The sequence below is a fragment of the Notolepis coatsorum genome (genome assembly GCF_963971535.1).
Source record: "Notolepis coatsorum genome assembly, chromosome: 4".
Classification (NCBI taxonomy): domain Eukaryota; kingdom Metazoa; phylum Chordata; class Actinopteri; order Aulopiformes; family Paralepididae; genus Notolepis; species Notolepis coatsorum.
The window spans coordinates 105,044,348-105,058,009 of NC_140168.1; the positions used below are offsets into that span (position 1 = coordinate 105,044,348).

Below are 13,662 nucleotides of genomic sequence, written 5' to 3' on the forward strand. Positions count from 1 at the left end.
GCCCCCTTTTTGTATCCTTTGAACCGTTTGTCATAGAGACTCGCGAGAGACCCTCTCCCCCGTTGGCCGGCGGTGCACAGGCGTCACCCACACTTTCACAATTTCCCCCGCGCGGAATTGTCTAGTTTCTTCTTTATTCTTTATTCCACCGATTTTGCCAACAAACTCCTCCCAGAGCGTTTGCGCCCCATACACGTGAAAGGTATCAAAACGACCGGCTTGCTCCAACTCGATATGCTATTCGAACTCGTAAAGTTTCACCGCACCGTCTGGCTACGAATCGACTTTAAACGGTAAAATTCCGGTCCCATTGGAAATGCATTGCAATTTAGAGTGTAGCAGCTGAAATAATCTTTTTTCCCCTACCTTGGGTGAATTGCGAGTGTGATCTCAATTTTGGACGTAGAAATAAAACAAACACATCAAAACGATGACACGGCTGTCAGCCCGCTCACAAAAGAAAAATAAATGGAATTGGACATTTCTATCTCAACTGACGACCATTTGTTTGAAGGTTCTCCTCCCCATTGACCGCCATGCAATCGCACTCTAGGAATTTATTTTTTCACACTCTTTTTTAGCCTTCTGTTCCGATCGCCGAAGGAGTGCCACAATATCGCACGAATGCCACAATATCGCGCACAACCCTTCGCCTACTCGTTGTAGTGCTCATGTGCGCGTCACAACACTTCATCTCTTATAGTTTTCTTTTAATCAACGTGACAATGCAGTCATGTAAAGAAAATTCAGAATATGCAAGTCATTGTGCTCACGGCTGATTGGTTCAGCCTTAACAGCTGTGAGGCTCAGGGCTCATGGCTGAGCTGACCTGCCAATGACATCATCCACTTAACCCATCATTGCCCATCACTGTGTTGCAGTACTGAATTGCTGGACAGCGCCCTCTGTCTTGTGGGTTGTGTCATTGTACTCAGTAGGGATATCCTCTTTCATTTTTCATTGGTCGATGTTGACCACCTTTCATTGGTCGATGTTGACCACTCCCCCGATCATTAGACCACGCCCCCTTAGGCCACACCCCCTCAGTGTATCTCTTGAACCGTTTGTCGTAGAGACTTGCGGATTGTGCCATTGGTCGATGTTGACCACCTTTCATTGGTCGATGTTGACCACTCCCCCTGTTGACCACCTTTCATTGGTCGATGTTGACCACTCCCCCGATCCTTAGACCACGCCCCCTTAGGCCACACCCCCTCAGTGTATCTCTTGAACCGTTTGTCGTAGAGACTTGCGGATTGTGCCATTGTACTCAGTAGGGATATCCTCTTTCATTTTTCATTGGTCCATGTTGACCCCCTTTCATTGGTCGATGTTGACCACTCCCCCGATCCTTAGACCACGCCCCCTTAGGCCACACCCCCTCAGTGTATCTCTTGAACCGTTTGTCGTAGAGACTTGCGGATTGTGCCATTGGTCGATGTTGACCACCTTTCATTGGTCGATGTTGACCACTCCCCCGATCCTTAGACCACGCCCCCTTAGGCCACACCCCCTTTAAAAAAATCGGAAAAATCCAAAAACTCTGAAAAATCCCAAAACTCGGAAAAATCTAAAATCCGAAAAAGTTCAAAAACTCGGAAAAATCCCAAAACCCGAAAACTCGGAAAAATCCGAAAACTCGGAAAAATCGAAAAAGTTCCAAAACTCGGAAAAATCCCAAAACCCGAAAACTCGGAAAAATCCGAAAACTCGGAAAAATCGAAAAAGTTCAAAAACTCGGAAAAGTCCGAAAACCCGAAAACTCGGAAAAATCCAAAAACTTGGAAAATTCCGAAAACTCGGAAACATCAAAAATCCGAAAAAGTTCAAAAACTCGGAAAAATCCTAAAACTCGGAAACATCAAAAATTCGTAAAAGTTCAAAAACTCGGAAAAGTCTGAAAACCCGAAAACTCGGAAAAATCCTAAAACTCGGAAAACTTCGAAAACTCGGAAACATCAAAAATCCAGAAAAGTTCAAAAATTCGGAAAAGTCCGAAAACCCGGAAAAATGCAAAAATTGTCTATGTTGACCACTCCCCCGATCCTTAGGCCGCGCCCCATTTTTGTATCCTTTGAACCGTTTGTCATAGAGACTCGCGAGAGACCCTCTCCCCCGTTGGCCGGCGGTGCACAGGCGTCACCCACACTTTCACAATTTCCCCCGCGCGGAATTGTCTAGTTAGTATTGTTATTGTATTGTGTTGTCTTGTTTCATGTTGAAAAGGGAAAATAAAAAAAAACTGTACATAAAAAAATAAATAAAAAATTGTGCCGGGCAGAGGAGATTCTTCAGAAATGCCGAAAATGTTGTGCGATTCAGAAATAGGTCCAAATTGAGATAGTCAATTTTGAGTGCTTTGAAATAAACTACTTGTAATTGTGTTAAAAAAAAAAAAAAAAAAAAAGAATAGTTTCATAGAAATCTTAGTCAAACCTTTAGTATTATGGATATTAAACATGCTGGCAGAGTACATGCATCCATGTTGTTGTGAACATTTTAATTTAATAAAGAAATTCCCTATCCATAGTCGCTGTGGGAAAGAATAAAATAAAAAAATAAAATAAAATAAATTCCCTACCTACCCATGCCTTAAACTGACAACCAACAGGAAACAAACAATATTTTTTTATGCCTAATTCTATTCTATTGTGCTTCCATCTTCATTTAGATCCTATTGCATTTTATTTGATCCCACGTTTTTATTTTATCGTCTGTCCGTTAATTAATGTCGCACCGAAAACGACCAAAGCAAATTACGATTGTATGTGAAAACGACTCGGCAATAAAGACCTTTCTGATTCAGAGCCGCTATATAAACACACCGCTTACCATTGACCCTATTTAACCCTTTCACTGCCACACGACAGAAGGTTAACCCTTTACTATCACACAACTATCACACAATCACAGCATCCGCGGAGCTAATGATGCTAATGATGGAGCATCGCCGTCGGCTGTGCGATAGCAAAGGGCTAACCTTCTGTATTGTCACAGTGAAAGGGTTAACCGGCTGTGTCGTGTGGCAGTGAAAGGGTTGACCGGCGGACGCTGGATACTCACTGAAGGTGATGTCGACCAGCGGCTCCGAGCGGTCGTGTCTGATGGTGGTGGTCACCTCACAGTTCATGTTGGTGGCTCGGACCTTCTCCGAGCCCACCAGGAACAGGAACTCTCTGCGGAGCGACGAAGAGGAGGAGGAAGAGGAAGAAGAAGTCTTTATTTGTCATGCAGATTTGTTAACACACACACACATGCGATGGGCGACCCACAGGAACACACACACATGCACTGAGTCGCTGATGAAATGTTCTCTCTGCACTTCCCATCCCGTCGTCCTTCCCCCCCCCAAGGGCAGCCGGGAGCAGACAGACATGGGCTGCAGCGAGCGCCGCGCCCCGGGGACCAATCCAGGTGCTCCTGTCTGTCTTCGTCAGGGACGCCACAGCGTTATAGGGCTGAGCCCAAACGTTCGAACCTTCGTTCGTTACGTTGGCATTCGAATTCTAAATCAACATTCGATTTTATTTTTATTTTTTTTTATTATTAATTCTGTTTAAACCAATGGGGTTTTTCTTCACAGTTGCAGATAAAGATTAGGCTACACTAATGTTATAGTATTAAAAGAAACTGATGAGTTATATTCATTAAAGAAAGTTGATTTAATTGAGTTAGTTGGGCTGGGGCTTCTCCCTGGGCTGGGTCTGGGTCTGGAAAGTTGATTTAATAAAAAAAAAATACTAATTTAATCAGCTTAATCACTTTATTCAAATCGAGGATTTAGTTTGAGGATAGTAAAAAAAAAGATTTTTTTTTAAATTAAAAACGAAGGTTCGAACGTTCGTTCAAAAAACCCTGACGAAGTTCGAATCCCAAAAACAGGGTTCGGGGACAGCCTTACGTTAGCGATCTGTTGTGCATGTTTTTCCATTGGGTGTCTCTTATCGGGGGAGGGGGAACCCTTGCGAGCACAGAGGGGGAGAACATGCAAACTCCACACAGAGAAGCCCGGTGTTGACAACCATGAGAGTGTGCTCTCTCTCCCGTCATCCCGGGGAATGATTGACTCATTGACACCAGCTGAGTGATGGACTGATTAGACACCAGCTGAGTGATGGACTGATTAGACACCAGCTGAGTGATGGACTGATTAGACACCAGCTGAGTGATGGACTGATTAGACACCAGCTGAGTGATGGACTGATTAGACACCAGCTGAGTGATGGACTGATTAGACACCAGCTGAGTGTGTATATCAAGAGAGCAACCTTTCACAAAATAAACGTGTTGCTTCCTTGATACACGGGTCCTGTTTATGTCAGCGTTTTTATTCCTTCATTCTATATACTGTGTAGTCTGTGTTATGATGTCTAGCCAATACGCCAATATCCGACATTCAACACCGGGAGATACCCCGCCTGGGTAACTGGCAATTAGGGAGGCACCGATCAGACTTTTTCAGTCCCGATACCGATACCTGGGTTTGGGTATCGGCCAATACCGATCCGGTACCCATTGTCCAATTTTCCCCCCCAAAAAATTTAATAAATGTATCCACGTTTTTTTTTTATATATATATTTTGTTTTTAAGAATTGTAAAGGATCACAAGTGTGTTTTTGATTTGTTTGAAGCCAGCATTGCAATCTGGTTAGAAGTGGTGGAGAGAATAAAGGTTAGCATATGAATTGTAATCCTTGGTTAGAAACGAAATAATGGATGGATTATCCAAGGGGGGTCCTGAGGGGGGGGAAGAAGAGCGAGCAAGAGCATATGTATGTATTGTATTGCAAGTATTATGTATATATCTCGTAAACTACATTTATATTGATTCAAATACTGGAATGTATAATCCTGTGATTTATTGTGGATATTCACTGTTAATGCTTGTGTGTCTAGTTTTATGTCATGTCAAAAAAAATTAAAAAATGTGTTTACAAAAAAAAAAATGTAAAGGATCACAAGTGTGTTTTTGATTTGTTGTAAACAAAGACAGAAAATAAACTTCATTCATTCAATTAATAAACTGTATGCCTCACTGGCATACAGACTGGGATCATTCTTTTGTGCAACAAGGCAACATCAGGCTTGACTTAAAACATTACTTTCCTAACTTAGTGAAACTAAATGTACTGAATGGTTATTTCTTATTTTATTTATAAAAAAAATAATAATAATTAAAAAAAATCGTTTTTTTTTTTTTTTTTTTATATAGACTTGATCCAGCTATTTTACTGATATCGGCGGCCGATACCGATACCAATATCAGATCGGTGCATCCCTACTGGCAATACGGCAACCTGGTCCCCAAGCAGGAATCTTTTACAGGCTTACTTAGGATTTTACTTGATTCAACAACAAAGCAGTCGGGGCAATGGCAAGTGTGGTTACACTTTACAAAGCCAGATGCAGACAACGCTCGCTGCAATATTATATATATATTAACAAATTGTTCTAAATTAATAATAATGATAATAAATAATTAGAAGTTTGGACTAATTTTTTACAACTGAGGTAGGTATATTACATTTTTTTAGACTAAAGTACAGGAAAAAGGGTACCGTTCACAGGTGAACGGTACCCAACCCTAAATATAATGTTACCAGGTGGTTTATTCATAGTATTCATACTATATGACGTAGTGTCCGGGCTGTAGTGTTTCTCATACAACATATTTTTGTTTAAAGTCAAACCTTGACGTTTAAATTTAGTCTTATTAATTTTCTTCACATTGTGGGGACAAAGACGTTTACATTAGTCTTTCAGGTCCTAAAAATGGCTCGTTAAAAAGGAACACGACAACATTATGGGAAATAAGCTCTTCTCCAAAGTCAGACGATATACGATACCAATTTCCTCTCTGTGCATTCAGTAGAAATCTACTCGGCTGCAAGATAGCCTAGCTTAGCTTAGCACAAATGAATGGAAGCGGATACGGACCAGCTAGCCTAGCTTTCCCCATTTCCTATAATGTTGGCGTATTACTTAAAGCAGCGGTTCCCAAACTTTTTTGGCCGGGCACCCCTTGTCACCTCCCGACCTAGCTGACGCACCCCCCAATGGGTTTCTGTTAGAAAAAATTATTGCTGGTCTCCGTGCACAGATTTTATTTTTTATTTTATCTCTTCCCACGGCGACTATGGATAGGGAATTTCTTTATTTAATTAAAATGTTCACGACAACATGGATGCATGTACTCTGCCAGCATGTTTAATATCCATAATACTAAAGGTTTGACTAAGATTTTTATGAAATTGTATTGTAAAAAAAAAAAAAAAAAAAAAAAAAAAACATTTACCACCATTAGCCTTTTCATGTCACGCACCACCTAGAGGGCGCTCGTGCACCACAAGGCGTGCGCGCACCACAGTTTGGGAACCACTGACTTAAAGAAACACTGCAACATTGTGGGGAAACGCGCTTACAGTCTTCTCCAGAGTCGGACAAGAAGACAGATACCACCAATACCACCAACCAAGTGAAAAAAGTGATGCCGACCTTTTTTCAGCACATTGCCTGCTCCACAAGAGGGGGAAACACACTCGACCACTGTTACACCCCGTTCAAAGCTGGCTACAAGACTGATGGGCTCTGCGAGCGCGAGCGATCACGACTCCATTTTTTTAATCCCAGCATACAACAGCGTTTCCGTTAGAACATATTCGTGCCGGTCTGAGTGTCCTGCAAGATTTCTATCACCGGACATATTCGAGATATTCCGGTCAGAGTTTTAAACAGCAGTCTATTATAATCACATTTTTATGAGCTAACGAATTCCGTTATAATTGGACATGTGTATTAATTACATCAAGCGAAGAATGAGAAATTGATTTGCAGAATCAAATTACTATCTCTCGCCTCTCAAGTTAGTGCGATACGCTACCAGCATCAAGCTCCCGCTGCAGCAGCTCTGTCACACGCACCCCCAAATGAATCTCGAGTCGACATCGCTTCACCTCGTTGTATCAGACACGTCACACATATCATAATGTTCAACTTCACGTATACAGTCATTAATATATTCCAAATAAAATAAGTCCCTCGATACTCCGTGCTGCTGCTGACTTGAAATAAAATAGACCGATACGCAGTCGGTCCGACACTAAACAGCAGTCTGTTATAATCACATTTTTATGAGCTAACGAATTCCGTTATATTGGACATTTGTATTAATTATATCAAGCGAAGAACTGAGAAAGCAGAGAGACGGCAACATTATCGTGGGTTTGCGTGACGACTCTCTCCACCTCGCAACGACTTATTTGCAAAGAGTATGGCGCTGCAGAGAAGCTGTTCAGCTGTTATTGGCTCTTTTCTGGGAACCGCACAACAGCGCCCCCCACCCAACATTGGCTGAAAATGGCTGAATTGGAGTACTGCTGGAATATTGCATTGTACTGCTGGTACTGCGGCTCTACAGCTTCAGAAAAGTCCGCACACCAGCACTAAGCTCTCGCCGACAACGTCGTTGTCATTATTAGAAGCAACGAGGAAACAAATGTAATGATCGTTTCGTTCATCGCATAGGCTATTTAATTTTAGCCTATTTTAATACAATTCAAATAATCAAATTGTGCTTAGACTCAGGGAATTATTTTCACCGGACATTAAGACCGGAGAGATAAAATATGTCGGACTTAAACAGATTTTGCCGGTAAAATACCGGTAATTACCGGCTAACGGAAACGCTGGCATACAAACAGAGATCGCGTGACGTCGTCGTGTCACGTGAGACAAAAAAGTGGTCTGACGAATCAGAGGCCGCGCTCCGTGATGCGTTCGAGGATACAGACTGGGACATGTTTAAAGGAAGCGCCAGTGACGTCAGCGAGTACGCTGATACCGTTGTGAGTTACATAGCAACTGTGGCAGACGGTATTGTCCTCACAAAGAAGGCGCGGGTTTTCCCAAACCAGAAACCTTGGGTGGACAGTACTATTAGAGCAGCCCTGAACTCACGCACCACGGCTTATAACCTGGGCAGAGAGTCAGGAAATATGGAAGAATACAAGGCTTCAGTCTACACTCTGCGCAAGGCTGTTAAACTTGCTAAGAGGACATATGCTGAGAAACTGGAGACACAAATGGCACAAAACGACACAAGAGGCTTGTGGAGGGGACTGAAGACAATAACTGACTACAAAGTCAGCGCCCCCGAAATGGGGAGCGACGACGCCTCTCTCGCGGACAAACTCAACTCCTTCTACGCTCGGTTCGGTGTAGACAGTGTCGCCGCTAGCCCTCTGGCTAGTGACGTCACTGGCGCACCGGCTGTTGTGGAGGGGGGGGGGGCAACGCGGGGGGGCGGGGGCGCTCTCTCGTTGTCGGAACACAGTGTGAGAAGAGCATTTATGCAGGTGAACACCAGGAAGGCTGCGGGTCCAGATGGTATAACAGGACGCATACTTAAGTCCTGTGCAAACCAGCTTGCCCCGGTGTTCACCGCCATATATAATCAATCCCTGGCGGAGTCAGTAGTCCCTGCCTGCTTCAAGATGTCTACCATCATCCCTGTACCGAAGAAACCCTCCCCAACATGCCCAAATGACTACAGACCGGTGGCACTCACCTCTATGGTCATGAAATGTTTCGAGAGGCTGGTCAAGGACCACATTTGTGCCTCTCTCCCCAGTGATATGGACCCTATGCAATTTGCATACAGGACAAACAGGTCCACTGACGACGCGGTCTCCCAGGTACTGCACAGCACTCTCTCCCACCTTGACCGTCAGAAGGGGGGCTATGTGAGACTGTTGTTCATTGACTACAGCTCAGCGTTCAACACCATAGTCCCCACCAGACTGGTGGACAAGCTGATCGAGCTAGGTCTGAGCTCCGCCCTGAGCGCCTGGGTACTGGACTTTCTGAGTGAAAGACCCCAGGCGGTCAGGGTGGGGGGTCAGACCTCCAACACCATCACCCTGAGCATCGGGTCCCCCCAGGGCTGTGTTCTAAGCCCCCTGCTGTACTCACTCTACACACACGATTGTGTGGCCAAGTTCAGCTCCAACTCCATAGTGAAGTTCGCCGACGACACGGTGGTGGTGGGGCTGATCTCGGACAACGACGAGAGGGCCTACCGAGAGGAGGTTGAGGTACTGGAACGTTGGTGCCAGGACAACAGCCTGCTCCTGAACATTGGTAAAACCAAGGAGCTGATCGTGGATTATAGGAGAGGACAGCAGGAGACACACACACCACTGATGATTAACGGGGCTACCGTGGACAGGGTGAGCAGCTTCAAGTACCTGGGGGTCCACATCTCAGAGGACCTGACATGGTCAACACACATAGACACAGTAGTAAAGAAAGCGAAGCAGCGCCTCTACCACCTGAGACAGTTAAGGAAGTTCAGAGTATCGGGGAAGATACTCCAGTCCTTCTACTCAGGAGCTGTAGAGAGCATCTTGACCGGAAACATCACTGCCTGGTATGGGAACAGCACGGCACAGGACAAGAAGGCCCTACAGAGAGTGGTGCGCTCAGCCGAGCGTACCACGGGTATTGCGCTACCTCCCCTGCAGGCTCTATACAACAAGAGGTGCAAATCCAGAGCCTGCAGGACAGGCCTGTACAGTGCGACATATATATCGCACGTGCTACAGCAACAGCGGTCTGTGCGATGGATGGATTTACTTCAGTAGCACTGGTGCGATAGGGATTCAGTTCATATAGATACTCTTATTTTGAAAATCCTGTAGCGGGTCTCATTTCTGCCCACGCGCAGCTCCAGCTAGGCTCCGAAAGCTAGCAACGTTCAGGTGCATATGATAATCTTATTTTGAAAAAACTCTTGTGACAACTCGACGAGTCATATCCGCCCTATCCGTGCGCCTTCTGCAAGCAGAGCAGCGCGTTGGTCGGTTGGCTGCGCACTGCTGCGTTAACACAGCAGTGCGCCTACACGTCCCGAAATAAGTCTGTGGTGTTTTTTTTCTCGCAACGGGTCAAATGCATCTACATGCTTTGCACCGTCGCCATTCCTTTATGCGCACATCGCCCAAAATTAATGTTTATGTACCATTACAATCACCACAACGTTAGCAAGCTAACAAGCTAATCCTGATCAGAGGCAGAGCCAGCAGACACAGTGTGGACTGGGGAAAGGGAAATGGGGGGCACTCTCTCCCCTTCCCTGTGTGTGTGTGTGTGTGTGTGCGTGCATTTGGAAAGATGATGAAGTCACTAGTCAGGACAGGAGTATATTATAGTAAACTGAGGATGGACAGATAATGTTGATATTCAAATATAAACAAGTTTCGAGAGGAGTGGAAGTTATATGAATTGAAAATGGGGGACCCTGATGGAAACAAGACAAACGTCTTTCTCTGGTCTGCATCCCCTTAACAATTGTATGTATTGAGCCGTACTGTATTGTACCCATTCTGCAATCTGTTAAATAAAGTTTTCATTCATTCAAGACAGACTAGACTACAATATGATGCGGGGGTGGTGAGTTGAAACAGTGTGTGTGAATGAATGAATGAAAACTTTATTTAACAGATTGCAGAATGGGTACAGTTAGGGGTGGGACGATACATCGATCCAGATCGATACATCGATGTAATTATCAACAATCGAATCGGATCGATGCGATGTAATAAGATCGATTCATATCGATACTCTTATTTTGAAAATCCTGTGGCGAGTCTCATAACTGATTGTGTTAAATGGGCATATGATATCATCTCATATCGATCGCAGGCACCTGAATCTAATCGTATCGTATTGTATCGTGAGAGACTTTGTGATATCGGCAAATATCGTATCGTTGTCCAAAGAATCGATATCGTATCGTATCATGATGAAACTGGTGATTCCCACCCCTAGGTACAGTACAGTACGGCTCAATACACACAATTGTTAAGGGGATGCAGACCAGAGAAAGACGTTTGTCTTGTTTACATCAGGGTCCCCCATTGTGTGTGTGTGTGTGTCCCAACCGACCCCACTTCTATGTTTCAATAAATTATTTGCATTTAAAACTATTAACGCTGACTCATTCCTTCAGTCCACTCAAAATTATGCTAATATTCCTTATGTTGTTTATGATATTAATTGAAAATAGCATATGAGAGTATCATAGTAATAATAACACATGGCGATATACTAAATGACAGCCAAACATGGCACTGCAACTAAATAACACAAATACAATAGGCACATTTGTGACTGTTACAAATATAACACGTTTTATACTTGTGCTACAAGATTTTGGCCTGTGCTACAAAACTATCAACCTCTGTAGCACCAGTGCTATGTGCAAAAAAAGTTAACGTACAGCCCTGCTGCAGGATAATGAAAGACCCCCACCACCCCAATAACAGCCTGTTCCAGCTGCTGAGGTCAGGCAGACGCCTGCGTACCCCAGCTACTAGGACGGAGAGGCTTAGGCTAAGCTTCTTCCCCCAGGCCATCAGAGCCTTGAACAATGAACATTGAGAGACACAGAAACTGAACTATCCACACACAAGCACACACAAGCACATACACGACACGCACGCTGAGCACGCTCACACACTAGCAGCCACTTTAACACTCATGCCGCACACACGCACACTTATGGCCAGAGGAAAGGCCACTTTAAATTAGTATAACATCAGGAACAGTGTATTGCACTACTAAAGCTACCTAACATGTCCTATATGCTCTGTAAATACTATGTACAGATACCGAGATGGCACACCATGTACCTGTTTATTGCACTGTTGTTTTTTACTGGATTCTATTAATATGTTGTACCACTGTATTTTATTGGATTCTATTATATGTTGTACCACTGTATTGCACATCGTCGCGGGCAAGACCAGCCGCATTTCATTGTATACCTGTATGCCGTGACAATTAAAACTCTTGACTTGACTTGACTTAACCAGCTAGGCTATCTGGTTCATATCCGCTTCCATTAATTTGTGCTAAGCTAGGCTAGCTTACAGCCAGATAGCTTTCTACTGAATGCACAGAGATTCAATTGGTGGTATCTGTCTTCTTGTCTGACTCTGGAGAAGACGGCAAGCGTGTTTCCTATAATGTTGGCGTGTTCCTTTAAAGCCATGTGCAAAAGTGATGCTAGCGATGCCAACATGCCATATTGGGCTTGACTGAAGAGCCAGGGAAGAGAAATATGAAAACATTAAATACATGTGAATGTCAAGACATGGAAGGCGCAACCAAAGTAAAGTAAAGTCATGTAAACAAAACTAAGGGAAGCCCCATCACTGAAAACCATAATATGGTACTAGAGGAATGTTTAACTCTAAAATTACATTATGACTAAACTCCTGATAAACGCAAAGAAATTAAAGAGAACACTAACCTTCTTAGTTAGGGCGCGTTCACACCTACTCTGTTTGGTCCACTTTAAGTGGACCATGGTCCCTTTAAGTGGACCATGGTCCCTTTAGATCGATAGTCAGTTTGGTTTGTACAGGTGTGAACGCAAACCGAACTATAATGAGGACCAAACAACCGAACCATGGTCCTCTTGAAAACTTGAAACCCAGATTCGGCTCGGCTCAAATAAGGGACTAAACACGTTTCGCAATTATGCCACATCAATGTGGAACGCCCTACCCAAAGCTGTAAAGGAATGAGAATCACTACCCACTTTCAAAACCGCTCTTAAAGAACACCTACGGGGGACTGCAATTCGAAACTGGCCACCGTAAATGTCCAAACCCCCCCTCCTAATGTACAGTGTCGTCCCCCTCGTATGTATATATTTACTGTTAGGATCTCTGTTTAACAGTACTGTATATTTGCATGTCTTGTATGTCATACATGTCATGATTAGTTTAGATTAGATGATTAGATTCGATTTTTATATCATGTATGTCATATTATGTTATGATGAATTGAAAATGGGGGACCCTGATGTAAACAAGACGAAAGTATTTCTCTGGTCTCCATCCCCTTAACAATTGTGTGTGTATTGAGCCGTACTGTATTGTACCCATTCTGCAATCTGTTAATACAATTTTCAATCAATCAATCAATCAATCAAGCACACACACACAACACACACCACACAACACACACACAGTATACATACATACATACACATACGCTCTTTCTACAACTCTATATCTTCCACTTGCACACATGTATTCTTTGTATTGATATCAGCAGACAACAACCTTGAGAGATGGCTCTGTGACTCTGATGCTTCAGATCAATAATAACATCCAGGTCTCTAACTTCCCATCGACACACGACACAGCTTCACACAGTAAACCACTGACACAGTTCTTACCGGGTGGAACGAACATTGGACCCGAACGGACAGAACTGCACCGCGATTCTCTTGACTGCTTTCAGCACAACCACCGAGCGCCTGGAAGCTGCCATGTTGTTTCTCCTCGGTGTGTGTAGACGCTGCAGAGTGGAGCGGCTTCACCAGGAGGCCACTAGGGGGCGGCAGTGGACAGGGTAAACACCCCACTGTGCTTTTTGAACAAAACATATTTCACTGGATTTCAAATTGTATAGGAAAATGTGTTAATTTGTCTATGTAGGACGAACGAGTCTTTTCACATTAGTCTTCCACGTTTTTGGCATTGTTTACACAAAATCTACAATATTTAGGGCATAACATTGTATTTCCAATATTAAGCCAAAATTGATCTCATCTGATGGACTACATTTGAGTAAAGTGGGAAAATAGA

General features: G+C 43.7%; 1 protein-coding gene across 1 annotated transcript in view; it reads right to left on the bottom strand.

Moving 5' to 3' along the window:
- mrpl53 (mitochondrial ribosomal protein L53) overlaps positions 1-13,360 on the bottom strand; it is a 95,225-nt gene extending 81,865 nt beyond the window's left edge. Inside the window, exons 1-2 of the mRNA XM_084312776.1 lie at positions 13,251-13,360; positions 3,064-3,176 (exon numbers count right to left, since the gene is read on the bottom strand). Coding sequence (XP_084168902.1) covers positions 3,064-3,176; positions 13,251-13,345 — 208 coding nt within the window. The 5' untranslated portion in view covers positions 13,346-13,360. The remainder of the gene's footprint in view (positions 1-3,063; positions 3,177-13,250) is intronic.
- Between the last annotated feature and the right edge of the window lie 302 nt (positions 13,361-13,662).